The sequence below is a fragment of the Pongo pygmaeus genome, chromosome 10 (assembly GCF_028885625.2).
Source record: "Pongo pygmaeus isolate AG05252 chromosome 10, NHGRI_mPonPyg2-v2.0_pri, whole genome shotgun sequence".
Classification (NCBI taxonomy): domain Eukaryota; kingdom Metazoa; phylum Chordata; class Mammalia; order Primates; family Hominidae; genus Pongo; species Pongo pygmaeus.
In genome coordinates, this window is record NC_072383.2 from 91,918,807 (window position 1) to 91,935,879 (window position 17,073).

Sequence of the window (17,073 nt, forward strand, 5' to 3'; positions counted from 1 at the left end):
TTTTTAGTAGAGACAAGGTTTCACCATGTTGGCCAGGCTGGTCTCGAACTCCTGACCTCAGGTGATCTGCCCACCTTGGCCTCCCAAAGTGCTGGGATTACAGGCGTGAGCCACTGCTCCCGGCCTTCCTTCTTATTTAATACCCACTTTGTTTATGCATGCTATCTGGATTTTTCCCTATATTTTTAATTGTAAGGTTAGGATGTGCAAACAAATTAGGAAACCATCTCATAGCCCTGTATCTTAAATCATTAAATCTCATTATATTCTGAGATTTCTTTTTATGATTCTTAACATCTCTCATGTTTATTTTTGATTTGTATCACATTATCCAGGTATTTGAGTTCAAACCTTGTTTCAACTTCTTCTGTAATGGCTTTCAGTACCTGTTTCTTTCCTGCATGTTCCATATTGCTACAATCTGTTTTAAGCATTCATAACCAAATCACTCTAAAGGTATGTAACTTGACGGAGACAAGACTGAAGACAGGGAGACTAGGAGTCTTAAAACTGAGCATGTTATCTTTAGACATTTGTGTCTAGTACCCTATGTTTAATCTTATTTACTTAATCTTACTGCTAATCAGCTTTTGACTGCTAGTTAATTTAATCTCCTGATATTTTTTCCTATCAAAATTACTAGGCAATTTTTATTGTAAATTGACTTTAATTAGATTATCCCAATATATATCCTAATAAAGAGCTTGGCAGAAAAACCCCAGAGACTAGTTTATGTGTATAAAGAGAAATTTTATCTGTAGGACTTGTCCTTGTAGATGTATCATCTTGCTGAATTTTAAATATGCCTATGTGTAATCACTTATCATTCAACACATATTTATTTGATATCTACATATGTATTTTGGATTAATGTGAATCATTTTCAAGTGTTGGTTTCTGGATGTCAGTGGCCATTTCTTTCTTTTTGTCTATCTATCTGTCCGTCCGTCCATTCATGCATTGATTCATTCATTCATTCTCAGCTTGTTTTCCCTAGTCAGACCACTTCTTTTTAAACCTCATTTAATATATAGAAGGATGATTTACTAAATATTTCACAGTTCTTAAGTTACAGCAGTCAAAAGAATGGGACTCATTATGAATTTAATAACTGGGCATATATAACTTCTTCTTAAATAAGTTTTTATTAAAAGGTATAAAACACATTTTATTTATTTATTTTTTTTTTATTTTTCTGAGACAGAGTCTTGCTCTGTCGCCCAGGCTGGAGTGCAGTGGTGCCATCTTGGCTCACTGCAACCTCCGCCTCCTGGGTTCAAGCGATTCTAGTGCCTCAGCCTCCCAAGTAGCTGGGACTACAGGTGCACACCACCATGCCTGGTTGTTTTTTGTATTTTTAGTAGAGACGAGGTTTCACCATGTTGGCCAGGCTGGTCTCAAACTCCAGACCTCAAATGATCCCACTGCCTTGGGCTCCCAAAGTGCTGGGATTACAGGTGTGAGCCACCATGCCTGGCCAAAACACACATTTTTAAAAAGTATTTTTAAACTATGCAGAAGTATTTAAAATATAAAATAGAAGTGTTCTCTATTTCTATGTTCTCCATAGGGAATTGGGTATACTATGAGGTAGGGCTATTCATAGAGGTAGAGGTTAACCCACCTAGATGTTGAACATCTTTTCATGTGCTTATTGGCCATTCATATGTTTGGGTTTTGGTTTTTGTTTGTTTTCAGTTAAGTATCTGTAGAAATATTTTGCCTATTTTTTAAAAAGCAAAGTGGTTGTTTTATTAAGGTATAAAACTTACAGACCAAAGTGCTATATGAGCTATATGCTTTGTAAATTTTTTTATCTAAGCTTGCCTTTCACTATGTATATATGTATGTATGTATTTTAATAGATGCTGTCTTAGATGTGGTTTCCTAGGAGACCCTAAGATAAGGATTTTTTTGTTTGTTTTATTTCAGTTTTTAGCTTCAGGGGGTACACAAGGGTATATTGTGTGATGCTGAGGTTTGGAGTATGATTGAACCCATCACCCAGGCAGTGAGATAGTGCCCAGTAGGTAGTTCATCAGCTTTCTGTCACCTCTTTCCCTCCTGTCTGTTGTCCCCAGTGTTTTTTGTTTCCATCTTTGTGTCCGTGTGTACCCAGTGTTTGGCTCCCACTTATACGTGAGAACATGTGGTATTTGGTTTTCTGTTTCTGTGTTAATTTGCTTAGGATAATGGCTTCCAGCTGCATCTGTGCTGCTGCAAAGGACATGATTTTGTTCTTTTTTTATGTCTGTATAGTATTCCATGGTGTATGTGTACCACATTTTCTTTATCCAGTTCACCATTGACAGGCACCTGGATTGATTCCATGTCTTTGCTGTTGTGAGTAGTGCTACAGTGTACATACAATTACATGTGTCTTTTTGGTGGAACAGTTTCTATTCCTTTGGGTATTTACCTAGTAACGGGATTGGTGGGTCGAATGGCAGTTCTGTTTTTAGTTCTTTGAGAACTCTCCAAATTGCTTTCCACAGTGGCTGAACTAATTTACATTCCCACCAATAGTATGTAAGCATTTGCTTTTCTTTGCAGCCTTGCCAACATTTATTATTTTTTTCTGTTTTTAATGATAGCCATTCTAACTAGTATCAGCTGGTATCACACTGTGATTTTTTAAATTTGCATTTCTCTGATGATTAGTGATGTTGAGCATTTTTTCATATGTTTGTTGGCTGCTTGTATGTCTTCTTTTGAGAAGTGTCTGTTCATGTTCCCTTGCCCACTTTTTAATGGAATTACTTGTTTTTGCTTGTTGATTTAAGTTCCTTACAGATTCTGGTTCTAGAAGGGGTTTGAGAAGTCATTAAACTCTTGAAATTATTTGTAAAAATTTTGAATATGTGTTTTTCTGGGCAGTGGATTCAAAACTTTTATCAGACTCTCAATGAAGTATGAGACCTTCAGAATGCTAAGAACTATCCATTAAAAGTGTCATTTCAGCATACACTGTTCAACTATATTTACTACTCAAGACTGAAAATGTTTGAGACTCTGGTATCCCTAAACTGAACAAAGTCAGGTTCTAAAATATGCTCAATAAATGTCAAATAGCATTTACAGATATCTTATCATGCATGAATTTTAATGTACAGTACAATCACTAGCCAAAAGCAAGCACCTTCATTTTAGGATGACCTTATTCTATCATCCAGATTGGGAACCTTGCAGACACTATTAATAATTCATACAAGAGTTAAATTGAGATTGCTCCTGGCAAACCAAGTTATATTGTTACACTTCTTAGATTACACAATGACTCAGTGACATCTGGAACGCTGGTCTACAGCTCTTAACCCAGAAAACTTTACTTCCTGGTTCATACTAAGCTAGGTAATCAAATCTGTTTCCTACTGATGGAAGTAGCTAATTTTTGTTGTCTCCGTGGGAAAATATTAAAGTAGTTTCTTAAATAAAGTAGTACTATTCTTCATGCATTTGTAAGATTGCCCTATATTTCAGAAATTTAGAATTATTTTCTCCTTCCTGCCTGCCTGCCTGCCAGCCTCCCTCCCTCCCCCCACCCCCTCTCTTTTACTCTCCTCCTTTCTTACTTAGAGTCATGGTCTTGCTCTAACACCCAGGATGGAGTGTAATGACACAATCATAGCTCGTTGCACCCTCAAGCTCCTGGGCTCAAGTGATCCTCCCACCTCAGTCTTCTGAGTAGGTAGGACTACAGGCATACAGCACCATGCCCAGCTAATTTTTAAAAATTGTGGGGGCTGGGCACAGTGGCTCATCCCTGTAATTCCAGCACTCTGGTAGGCCAAGGTGGGCAGATCAGTTGAGCCTAGGAGTTCGAGACCAGCCTGGGCAACATGATGAAACCACATCTCTACAAAAAATTTAAAAAGTAGCCAGGCATGGTGGTATGCATCTGTAGTCCCAGCTACTCAGGAGGCTGAGGCAGGAGAATCTCTTGAACCTGGGAGGTGGAGGTTGTAGTGAGCCGAGATCAGGCCACTGCATTCCAGTCTGGGTGACAGGGCAAGACCCTGTCTCAAAAACAAACAAAAAAAAAGGTATTACGGGAATCAGAATCATTTATCCATTTTAAAATGTGTGAGCACCTACTATGTGTAGATCCTAAGGATTCTGTAGTACACAAAACAAGATAAAAATCCCGACTTTCATGGATCTTACGTTCCAGTACAGGAGATAGGAAAATAAGATGAATAAGCTGGTCAGGGAAGGCTTCATTGAGTAAAAACCTGAAGGAAGTAAGAGAGCTAGCTTTACTGATACTGTGAGAAAGAGTGTTCTGTGTGACAAACAGCAAGTATAAAGGCCCTGAGGTGGAAGGAAGGACATGTTCAAAAGCAAAAAAGAGGCCATGTAGCCAGAATACATGAACAAGGAAAAGACAGTAGGGCATGAGAGCAGAGAGGTAATGCAGGACCAAATCACGTAGGTAGTTGTAGGCCTAGAGTGTTTCTGAGTGAGATAGGAAGTTGTTTGAGGATTTTCAACAGAAAAATTACAAGAACCAAGGAAGTGTTAACAGTAGGTTACTCTGGCTGCTATGCTACAAACAGACTGCAGCAAAGCAAAGGAAGCAGCTGGGAGACCAGTTAGGAAGTTATTTCAACAAAACAGGCAAGAATGGTGATTTGGACTAGGAAAGCGGCAGAGGGAATGGTGATAAGTGGTCAAATCTAGATACATTTTGGAGATAGAGCTAACAAGATTCGCTAATAGACCAGATGTTGGGTATGAGACAGAGAGAGGAATCAAGAGTGGTACCAAGGTTTTTGGCCCAAGCACCTAGAAGAATAGAACTGGCATTAACTGAGAGAGCAGGCTTCAGGAGAAGCTGGTTTGTGGAGGACCATCAGAAGCGCAGTTAGACACATACCGAGTTAAGGATACCTACTACACATGTCAAGTAGGCAGTTGGATATGTAAGTCTAGAGGTCAAGGGACAGGTCTTGACCACAGATGGATTTGGAAGTCATCATCACACAGATGGTATTTAATGCCATGGGACTGGATGAGATTCCTGTCCTAGACAATGGAACAGAAAAGTGGAGAGGTCCAAGGACTGATTCTTGGGGCACTCCAAAGTCTAGAGACAAGGGAGATGAAAAGGAAGCACCAAGATAAATCAAGATAGTATATTAACTTTGGATATGTAGAAAGAATTTCAACCATTACTAAGGTCGAATTAACGAGAAAAGTAACAGACACACCATCAGGAACTCTATAGAGATATAGTGATACAGGGGTCCCCAGAGAAACTCCGACCAGCTTGTGCACTGGGAAAATGGGGTGGAGCTTTGCGAAGTTCGCGCTGTTTGCAGGGAAAAGGAGCCTGGCCTCTTGTGATCTGGTGTGGTAACCTGGGGATTCAATCTGTGAGATGTGGGCCTGTTAATAGGAACCTCTCTTGCTTTGCTGAGTTTTTTCCTTTTCACCCAATAAACCCTGTCCTTCCTCACCCTTCAAATTGTCTGTGAACCTAATTTTTTGTGGTTGTGTGTCTTTAGCTGACCTAAGAAAAAAATCCTACAACAATAATACTGCTCAAATGATGTGTTCTAGGAAGATTATATTAGAAGGAATACTTTATGACTTGATTTTTTTTCATGCCAACTAAGGAAGACTAAAGACTCAGCCTCCTAAGTAGCTGGGACTACAGAAGCATACTACCATACCTGGCTGATTTTTTTGTTATTGTTTGTATTTTTTGGAGAGATGGGGTTTGCCATGTTGCCCATGCTGATCTCCAACTGCTGGGCTCAAGCAGTCTGTCCACCTCGGCCTCCCAAAGTGCTGGGATTACAAGCTTGTAATCCTGGCCCACAGATTTAATAGTAAACACTTCAGATTTTCAGACATGAGATAATCTAATCAATGATACTTATTAGCCACTGGCCTATTCAGCATTGATTCTTTAGAGTCATACAACTTAAACTCCCAGTTCACCCACCTTGGGTGAGGCCAATAATTAGACTCAGGTAGCTTCAAGACTGAATGAAGTGGGGCAACACTTCTGGATCATTAAGGATCTGCTGACCTTGATTAAGAATCTGATAATGAGGAACATCTTAACCCGCCTGTGACCTACCTGGATAAAATGGATAAACCTATGTAACCTGGTAGCTGAACTCTGGAAATAAAACTTCCAAGAATCACTGGGAAATTTACCAGTGCATCCTCAAAACTTCCATAAAGTACCATTTCAAAGAGGAACTGAACACCTTAAAGAAACTGTGAAGACAATTAGGTGAGATAGTATTCCATCAGACAATAATTTAATACTCATACATTGTATTAAGGATACTGTGTTAGAATTATTGTGGAAAATTACAAAACAGATGTTTGGGTTTTGTTTTTGTTTTTGTTTTTGTTTTTGTTTGACACGGAGTCTTGCTTTGTCACCCAGGCTGGAGCGCAGTTGCACAATCTCAGCTAACTGCAGCCACCACCTCCTGAGTTCAAGCAATTCTCCTGCCTCAGCCTCCCGAGTAGCTGGGATTACAGGCGTCCACCACCACACCCGGCTAATTTTCGTATTTGTAGTAAAGACAGGGTTTCGCCGTGTTGGCCAGGCTGGTCTCGAACTCCTGACCTCAAGCGATCCACCCACCTCGGGCTCCCAAAGTGCTAAGATGACAAGCATGAGCCACCACGTCCAGACAACATCCTTAACAAAGAGGAAATACTCCAGAGAAGAAGATTTAACCAAAAAAAGTCACCTAAAAATGTAAATATAACATTAACAGATGCCTAATAAACTATAATTATATGCAGTTGTGCTAAGAGGGACAGTAGATATTCAAAGTGAATATAAAAAAGTAAAATGTCATGAAGAAAGTAAGATAAGAGCAAATAGAAGAGGAAGAGTAAAAGTGCTGAAAACAGGGATAAAGCATTTTAAATAGCTTGATGTTGAAATGAGATGGGGCACTGAGGTCAGATTAGGTTAAAAAAAAAAAAAAGGCAAGCCCCAACTATATGCTGCCTATAAGAAATCCACTTTAAAAATAAAGGCAGCCAGATTAAAAGTAATACAGAAATGACAAAGGTGACATTACAACCAATCCCAGAGAAATACAACAGATTCTCAGAGACTATTTTTTTTTTTTTTTGGGTTGGGGGCGGGTGGGGATGGAGTTCTGCTCTTGTCCCCCAGGCTGGAGTGCAATGGCACAATCTAGGCTCACTGTAACCTCCGTCTCCCAGTGATTCCTCAGAGACTATTATTAGGAACACTTCCAAGCACACAAACTAGAAAATCTAGAGGCAATGGACAAATTCCTGAAAACGTACAACCTCCCATGATTGAATCAGGAAGAAACTGAAACCCTGAACAGATGAATAATGAATTCTGAAACTGAATCAGTAATAAAAAACCAACAACCAAAAAAAGCTCTGGACCAGACAGATCCACAGCTGAATTCTACCAGATGTGCAAAGAGCCAGTACCAATCCTACTGAAACTATTCCCCCAACAACAACAACAAAAAATCGAGGAGGAAGGACTCCTCCCCAACTCGTTCTACAAAAACGGCATCGTCCTGATACCCAAATCTGACAGAGACATAACAAAAAAACAAAACTATGGGCCAGTATCCCTGATAAACATGGATGCTAAAATCCTCAACAAAATACGAGCAAACCAAATCTAGCAGCACATCAAAAAATTAATTCACCATGATCAAGCAGGCTTTCTGCCTGAGATGCAAGGCTGATTCAACATATGCAAATAAATAAATGTGATTCATCATATAAACAGAATTAAAAGCAAAAAATGTATGATCATTTCAGTAAACACAGAAAAAAAACTTTCAATAAAATCCAACATCCCTTCATGATGAAAATCCTCAACAAACTAGGCATTGAGGGAACATACTCCGAAATAATAAGAGCCATTTATGACAAACCCACAGCCAACATACTGAACAAGCAAAAGCTGAGATCTTTTCCTTTAAGAACAGAAACAAGACAAGGATGCCCATTCTCACTACTCCTTTTCAGCATAGTACTGGGGAAGTCCTAGCCAGAGCAATCAGGCAAGAAAAAAAAAAAGGCGTCCACTCAGGAAAAGAAAAAGTCAAATAATCTCTCTTCACTGGTTCTTGTAATTTTTCTGTTGAAAATCCGCAAACAGCTTCCTATCTCACTCAGAAACACTCTAGGCCTACAACTACCTACGTGATTTGGTCCTGCATTACCTCTCTGCTCTCATGCCCTACTGTCTTTTCCTTGTTCATGTATTCTGGCTACATGGCCTCTTTTTTGCTTTTGAACATGTCCTTCCTTCCACCTCAGGGCCTTTATACTTGCTGTTTGTCGCACAGAACACTCTTTCTCACAGTATCAGTAAAGCTAGCTCTCTTACTTCCTTCAGGTTTTTACTCAATGAAGCCTTCCCTGACCAGCTTATTCATCTTATTTTCCTATCTCCTGTACTGGAACGTAAGATCCATGAAAGTCGGGATTTTTATCTTGTTTTGTGTACTACAGAATCCTTAGGATCTACACATAGTAGGTGCTCACACATTTTAAAATGGATAAATGATTCTGATTCCCGTAATACCTTTTTTTTTGTTTGTTTTTGAGACAGGGTCTTGCCCTGTCACCCAGACTGGAATGCAGTGGCCTGATCTCGGCTCACTACAACCTCCACCTCCCAGGTTCAAGAGATTCTCCTGCCTCAGCCTCCTGAGTAGCTGGGACTACAGATGCATACCACCATGCCTGGCTACTTTTTAAATTTTTTGTAGAGATGTGGTTTCATCATGTTGCCCAGGCTGGTCTCGAACTCCTAGGCTCAACTGATCTGCCCACCTTGGCCTACCAGAGTGCTGGAATTACAGGGATGAGCCACTGTGCCCAGCCCCCACAATTTTTAAAAATTAGCTGGGCATGGTGCTGTATGCCTGTAGTCCTACCTACTCAGAAGACTGAGGTGGGAGGATCACTTGAGCCCAGGAGCTTGAGGGTGCAACGAGCTATGATTGTGTCATTACACTCCATCCTGGGTGTTAGAGCAAGACCATGACTCAAAGAAAGGAGGAGAGTAAAAGAGAGGAGGTGGGGGGAGGGAGGCAGGCAGGCAGGCAGGAAGGAGAAAATAATTCTAAATTTCTGAAATATAGGGCAATCTTACAAATGCATGGAGAATAGTACCACTTTATTTAAGAAACTACTTTAATATTTTTCCATGGAGACAACAAAAGTTAGCTACTTCATCAATAGGAAAGAGATTTGATTACCTAGCTTAGTATGAACCGGGAGGTAAAGTTTTCTGGGTTAAGAGCTGTAGACCAGCGTTCCAGATGTCACTGAGTCATTGTGTAATCTAAGAAGTGTAACAATATAACTTGGTTTGCCAGGAGCAATCTCAATTTAACTCTTGTATTAATTATTAATAGTGTCTGCAAGGTTCCCAATCTGGATGATAGAATAAGGTCATCCTAAAATTAAGGGGCTTGCTTTTAGCAAGTGATTGTAGTGTACATTAAAATTCATGCATGATAAGATATCTGTAAATGCTATTTGACATTTATTGTCAAATAAATTTGAGCTCAAAAACATTTGAGCATATTTTAGAACTTTGTTCAGTTTAGGGCTATCAGTCTCAAACATTTTCAGTCTTGAGTAGTAAATATAGTTGAACAGTGTATGCTGAATGACACTTTTAATGGATAGTTCTTAGCATTCTGAAGGTCTCATACGTCATTGAGAATCTGATAAAAGTTTTGAATCCACTGCCCAGAAAAACACATATTCAAAATTTTTACAAATAATTTCAAGAAGTTAGTGACTTCCCAAACTCCTTCTAGAACCGCTATTCTGATGACCATTCTCCGTGCTTTGAGAGAATGCCTTTCAGAGACACTATTGTACTAGTACAACCTTGATTATCTGGTATGTCAATGGAACCTTTTAGAAAAAAACAGAATTTTCTCTATGCCAACATAAGTCCATGTAGAAATGTTTATGCAGATGGTATTTTACTGTGTGTATTTTTTGACAACTTACTGTTCCATGTTAGTATAGATAGCTGTACTTCATTCTTTTCAACTTAATTCCTGTATTTTGCAAATTTTCAAAAATCAGTGTATCGGGAAGTTGCCTATATGAAACCTGAAGCAAAAAAATGCTTTTGATATCTTAATCACAACAACTAAAGATCATAGAGTACATGTCTTACCGTTTATAGTATAAAACTGAATTTCCACATTAGCAAAAAATTGAAAACAAAAATTAACTTTTGACCAACTTGCCAAAATCTGACCAGAAGGAAATTTTTGAAGATAACTCATCACAAAAACACATGTACTCTATGCAGAAATGTTTCTTAAATCAGTAAAGAAAATAAGGAAATGCAGAGGAGAAAAAAGAAGAATGCTCCATGGTGAAATCACTCAAAAACTATCACTGCTAACAATGCATTTCATTTCTCTATATCTATACATAAGTTTTGTTAGTTTGCTTATTTTTACATGGTTATAATCATACTATATATGTAAGTTTTCTCCTGTGTTCTTCCTTAATATTTTAACTACTTTTTCTATATTCCTTTGGAACAGAGTGCTAGAAGAGGAATTACTAGGTCAAAAATTATGAATATTTCTTGATATATCTTATCATACTGCTTTTCAAAAGTATTTTGAAGTAAAAGTTTATACTTTTAACCAGTCGGGTCTCATACTCCTAATTTCACCACACCTGTGCTTGGATTGGGCATTATGATTTTTAACATGTTTGTGATCTCAAAAACAAAGGGTTCCTCACTGTTCTGATTTGCAATCCCTCCATTTTGCATGACATTACACATTTTTCCACAGACATATTACTAGTTGTATCTTATTTTATATTAAAACATGATTTTGCATTTATAAAGACCTCTATTTAGAGGAAAATAGCCCCTTGTAAATAAAACTTTAACAGAACACATTCATGTTCACGATGTGATGTTTCTTTGTGTTTTGGAAGCCTAAATCTCACCAGATGTGATATTTCTTCACTACTGAGACAAAAAACCATTAGTTTTTAATTCAAAATCAGTCATCTAGGTTACCATGTTGAAACTATCCTCAAGATATGAAAGAAAACTATTTCAAATACTTAATTTAATTAATAGTCAACAACTTAGCCACGTGTGGTGGTGTGCCTGTAGTCCCAGCTACTAGGCAGGGTAAGGTAGGAGAAGCCCTTGTGCCGGGAGTTTGAGGCTGTAGTACACTATTATTGAGCTTATGAATAACCTCTGCACTTCAGCCTGGGCAATAAAGCAAGACCCAGTCTCTAGAAAAAAAAAAAAAAATGATTACTTAAAGAAAAGAAAACAAATTTTCACAATGGGAGAATGTGGCTTATTATTAAGAAATGCCTGATACGTAGTTTCATTGATTTTTTAAAAAAATAGTTCCAATAGCAAAATAATCATAGAAGTTAGATTTTTATCAGAAATAATTTTTATTACAATCATCTTATTCCAAGTATTTTCTTCTTTTCAAGGTATCACAGATGTCGTAAGAACCTGAATCCTCCAAAAGACAGATGATGCTGAGGTTCCTGGGGGAATCAAAGAGAAATGTGCCTCATTTGCCATTTGGGAAAATGCAGTCTGGTGTATTCAGTAATATATAGTAAAGTAATAATGATAAAATATCTTTTCGTATATTAGAATGTGTACTTTTATATAAAGTAATTCTGGATTTGACATTCTCATTTAGAGAAACCTATTTTCTTTTTTCTTTTTCGATTTTAGTCTTTCATTTATGTACGGTCTCCAATTTAGGACTTTTCCGTAGTGCCAAAGCCATACATATTCAGTAGAACATCAATAAATTACATCAGAAATTCAACACTTTATTATAAAACGGGCTTCTTGTTAGATAATTTTGCTGAACAGTAGGCTACTGTAAGTGTTCTGAGCATATTTAAGACAGGCTAGCATTTTCAATTTACAATATTTTCAACTAATAGTAAGTTTATTGGGATGTAACCCTACCATAAGTTGAGAAACATCTCTTTTTGTGTGTCTACTGTGATTTAAGTATTTTTAATAATCAGCCAAGCATTGTTAGTAGTATAAATATGATTAATAAAAACGTGCATGGCTTTCCTGAAGGAGATTTTTTAATTGCCTTTGAGAATAAACTCATAAGGTCTACCAAGAAAATAAATGTTATGATGTTTCAGTTGGCTTCTAGGAAATAATTAAATTAGTGATATTTTAATCAGGTTTTACTATCTGCTAGGCCCCTTCCATCCATTCTTATTAAATTCTCAAAATAATCCTTTGAAAAAGGAGTATAATTACATTTTACAGTGACTCGAACCCTACCCAAACAAGTGGAAGAGCCAGGAGCCAAACTATCAGGCTCCAAAGCTTTTTTTCAGTGCATCACACTGACAAAGGGGTGGCTTTCTTTCACCTAAGAATGTGCTTTCCTGGAAATTTTTCTAGATAGAATATTATGTAATTTGTTTTGAAGGTTTTTTTTCCTGGCTGTCTTAAAGATTATGCTAGCTTTAGAACACATGCAAACAGCTGCAGCTCTGTGATTAAAATGTTAAGGTCACTAGACTAGTGTTAGGAGAATGTTAATAGATAATTCTGCTGCCTCTATTAGTTTATATATGATCCTTAATAGCATTGCTTCCCCTTCAGTTTCTATTTAGGAGGTGAGGAATATTTTAATAAGGTAGAAAGTTGCTTTATTTAAATTGGTATTGTAGAATGTTTGTGATACAGTATTTGTAAAATTGATGTGAAAAATAATTTCTCATTCAAAGTCTATTGTTTGATCTAGTTATTTTAATAAAGGAACTCTAGAAGTTTCAAGTGGCCAGTGAAGTGTGAGGAATAGAGAGTAAAGGAATTAATTAATAATGGTGACCCTCTGTTAAGTGGTTTACTTTTTCCATTAATATAAATTTCATTTGGAAAGATTAAAAAAACAAGTTTGATTGAACTTGATAAATCAGAAATATTTACCAGCTTTGTCGATGGTGTATTCTTGAAAAATGTTTGGTTTTCTTTCAGGTTGACTTATATCCAAAATTCTACAAATTCTTAGCTATGTTATAAATGTAGAAGTGAAAAATCAAAATATAATGACGAAGATTTTCTTCTCTTCCAAGTACAAAGCTCTGCTAAATAGGGATTTACCCAAGACGCCCACATCCACATACTTATGTGTCAATGATTTGGAGAATTAACTTTGACTTTATTCTACTGGAAGTATAGATTAACACTGTGCTTTCTGGGATTTTGCTTTTCATGGGTTGCTGATTTTTAATTTTGCTAAATAAGCACATATTCCATCACCAGCATCACCTGTCCTCTGTTCCTCCCCCGTCCCCCAGGGATAAGAACCTGTTATCCACCGTCAGTAACATTTTATGAAAGATCTACTTATTTGTCTGTTTTGCAGACATTTTAAAATTCGTAAAGTGGGATGCTTCTTTAATTTAAATACATTTAGCTTCATGAAAAACTCACTACACAGTTGTTGTTCAAGCATTATTGGGAAACCACCAGAGGGCACTCTCACCCAGGGCTTAATTTGAACATCTCGCCCAAAAGTGACTTTTAAAAGCACTTAATTAGCAGAGAATTTGGATGTTCATTAGTTGAGAATGACTAGTAGAATAAATGGTAATAGCGAAATTAAGTGCTGGAATATTCTGAGTAGACCAATAGCAAAAACTGATTTTTTTTTTTTTTTTTTTTTTTTAAAGAGAAGGTCTTGCTGTGTCGCCCAGGATGGAGTGCAGTGGCACAATCACATTGCACTGCAACCTCAATATCCTGGGCTCAAGCAATCCTCCCACACCGCAGCCTCCCGAATTGCTGGGACTACACGTGTATGCTACCACGCCTGGCTAATTGTTTTAATTTTTTTTATAGAGACGGGGTTTCCCCATGTTGCCCAGGCTGGTCTTGAACTCCTGGGCTCAACGCAATCCACTCACCTTGGCTTCCAAAAGTGTGGGATTACAGGTGTGAGCCACTGTGCCCAGCCTTATTTTTTTTTTTAAGATAATATTGTTAACATTTTGTATTTCTCTGCATAAATATATTTCAAAAGTAAAAATAGAGCTCATAATGTATGCTGTTTTGTAATGCTTTTTTCACTTAATAGGAATTTTTTTCCGTATCATTAAGTACTCTGATTTAATGGGTGGATATTATTCTATAATCTGGCTTGTCATAATTTAATTAACTCCCTGCTGTTAGACAAAATCATTGTTTCTGTTTGTTCCATCTTGTAAATAATGCTGTTATTAACATCCTGGTGGATTATTACGATTTTCTTTTTTTATTATTATTTTTTAAATTTATTTCTTCTTTTTTTTTTCTTATAATCTTATCAGAAGCTGGCAAGATCATTACTATTTTCTTAGATTTGTTTCTGTAAGTGCAATCGTTGAATCCCCATGTCCGGCATCCATGTTTATGTACATTTTTAAAGTCAGTGGTTTAAACTGTATACTTTTTGGGTTTTGGAGATGGAAGTTTGCTCTGCCCAAGCTGGAATGCAATGGCACGATCTTGGCTCACTGCAACCTCCGCCTCCCGGGTTCCAGCGATTCTCCTGCCTCAGCCTCCTAAGTAGTTGGGATTACAGGTGTGCACCACCATACTCGGGTAGTTTTGCATTTTTAGTAGAGACAGGGTTTCACCATGTTGGTCAGGCTGGTCTCGAACTCCTGACCTCAAGTGATCCACCCACCTTGGCCTCCCAAAGTGCTGGGTGGGATTTATAGGTGTGAGCCTCCATGCCTGGCCTAAATTGCATACTCCTAACATCAGTATATGGAAATATTTTCTCTTTACTTCTATTAAAATTTTAAAAAATCTTTGTCAATTTAGTAGGCAAAGAATGGAAAATGTTTTAATTTCATCAGCCACTTTGAATTTAGTATATGTCTCATTTCAAAGCATATAAAGTATGCAAGTTTCAGGTCCTAGCTTAAACCTATAAGAGGCCTTATTATGGGCTTATTTCCTTTGCAGCGCTTTACAGTAATGTGTTTCTTCTACCTCTCCTGCACAACATTGTTTATATGCCCCCTAAAATGTAACTTCTTTAGATTCCATTGTTACATGCAACACTGTATATCTCTCCATAGCCCTTAATCAGAGTTTGTAATTAGGCATCTTTTTGTGTGATTATTTGGTAAATGTCCATCTCCCCTACTAGACTATAAGCTCCATGACTTCTAGGGACCCTGTCTGACTAGGTGTATCACTGTTCCTACTGCTTAACATTGCCTAGCACATTCATTGCTTCACAGGCATCTGAATATGGTTTTATAAAATACATTGCTGTAGTGCACAGGATTTTAAGCTAAGGATTTCATGAATGGGATTTGGGGTGGGGGCATCTATGAAATTCCTGAAACTGTGTAGAATTTTGAGAATATGTGTTTTCCTGGGGATAGAGTATGTAGTTTCTCAGCAACTCATTAAAGTCTGTCACATCATGCCCTAATTCTACTTGCCTGTAGCTAAACACCTAATAACATTAGAACTGAAATGATAGTGATATGCAAGATAGCACGTGTGGTTTCCACATATTCTAAGAGGCATCTTCAATTAGATTCCAAAAATTTTTAAGAAAAAAAAAGATATTATGTGCCATCATTTTGGATGGTTCTGGGCACTTCAGGTAAACACTTACTCAAAGAATACTTTTTCAGTTTCAACGTGTATTTTTAAAATTTCTAGAAGATAAGTTGAATATCAGCCCACAAATACTGGTAGTAAGCAAACTATTTTATTTGCTAAAGGCATAAATAAATGTCTCCATTGCTTTTAGGCAAAGGGAATGCTTCTTCAGATTTTTTCCCCCAGAAATTCAAAATAACTTGCTCATAGTCTTCCCAAAATAATTTTCAAACATTCTAACACCAAAGAAAGATCTTCCCAATTGAGCTCAGCCATCAGCCTCCTACTATTTTTTAATGTGCTGTTTAACCTTCTGAATGTGAGAATATTTTGAATGCACTGGGAAGGAATACTCAGGAACAATATGTAATGTGCTTTCTAGTTTTGCACAAAGGCATTCATTTTGATTTAGTAACCTCATACTTATATAGCATATCCTCCTGCAGAAATGCTTCAGTCATGACTGCTTGAATTCTTGTCGTATTGCTTGTAAATGAGCTCCTGTTTTTAGATGGAGAAATGGAGGCAGAGTCTCACAATTATATGTGAGAATAACAAGTAGAAACCTTATGATTACTTCTAAGTCTTTTTTTTTTTTTTTTTTTTTTGAGATGGAGTTTCACTTTTGTCACCCAGGCTGGAGTGCAGTACAGTGGCCAGTGGCATGATCTCAGCCCACTGCAACCTCCGCCTCATAGGCTCAAGCGATTCTCCTGCCTCAGCCTCCCGAGTAGCTGGGATTATGAGCGTGCACCAGCATGCCTGGCTGATTTTTTGTATTTTCAGTAGAGATGAGGTTTCACCACGTTGGCCAGGCTGGTCTTGAACTCTTGACCTCAGGTGATCTGCCCACCTTGGCCTCCCAAAATACTGGGATTACAAGGGTGAGCCACTGTGCCCAGCCTCTTCTGAGTCTTCAATTCAGCAAGAATGTCTCTTTTTTTTTTTTTTTTTGAGACAGAGTCTTGCTCTTGTTGCCTTGGCTGGAGTGCAATGGCACAGTCTCAGCTCACTGCAACCTCCACCTCCCGGGTTCAAGCGATTCTCCTGCCTCAGCCTCCCAAGTAGCTGGGACTACAGGCATGCAACACCATGTCCGGCTAATTTTTTGTATTTAGTGTAGATGGGGTTTCACCATGTTGGTCAGGCTGGTCTCAAACTCCTGACCTCAGGTGATCCACCCGCTTTGGCCTCCTGAAGTGCTGGGATTATAGGCATGAGCCACCACGCCTGGCCAAGAATGTCTCTTCTTTATAGTGTTGTCTCTAAGCGTGTAATCTTTTCGGCAAATTTTATTAAGCACCTATAGAGTTCAAGCCACTGTGGGTTCAAAGATAGCCCTCATTCCTGATTGACAAAGTATCTTGCCCAGACCATCCCTTCTTTCCCCTCTAGTCAAAATTAATCTCTTCTTC

At 37.9% G+C, this 17,073-nt stretch overlaps 1 protein-coding gene across 6 annotated transcripts in view; it reads left to right on the forward strand.

Moving 5' to 3' along the window:
• Positions 1 to 12,978, forward strand: part of MRPL42 (mitochondrial ribosomal protein L42) — a 35,428-nt gene extending 22,450 nt beyond the window's left edge. For 4 of the 6 annotated variants that reach the window (XM_054445234.2, XM_054445237.2, XM_054445233.2 and 1 more), the window contains exon 6: positions 11,494 to 12,978. In XM_054445234.2, the coding sequence (XP_054301209.1) occupies positions 11,494 to 11,539 (46 nt within the window). In that variant the 3' untranslated portion in view covers positions 11,540 to 12,978. Of the gene's footprint in view, positions 1 to 335; positions 8,100 to 11,493 lie in introns of those variants that run through there. The other 2 variants (XM_054445231.2, XM_054445230.2) reach the window with 2 other exon arrangements.
• Positions 12,979 to 17,073: the final 4,095 nt, after the last annotated feature.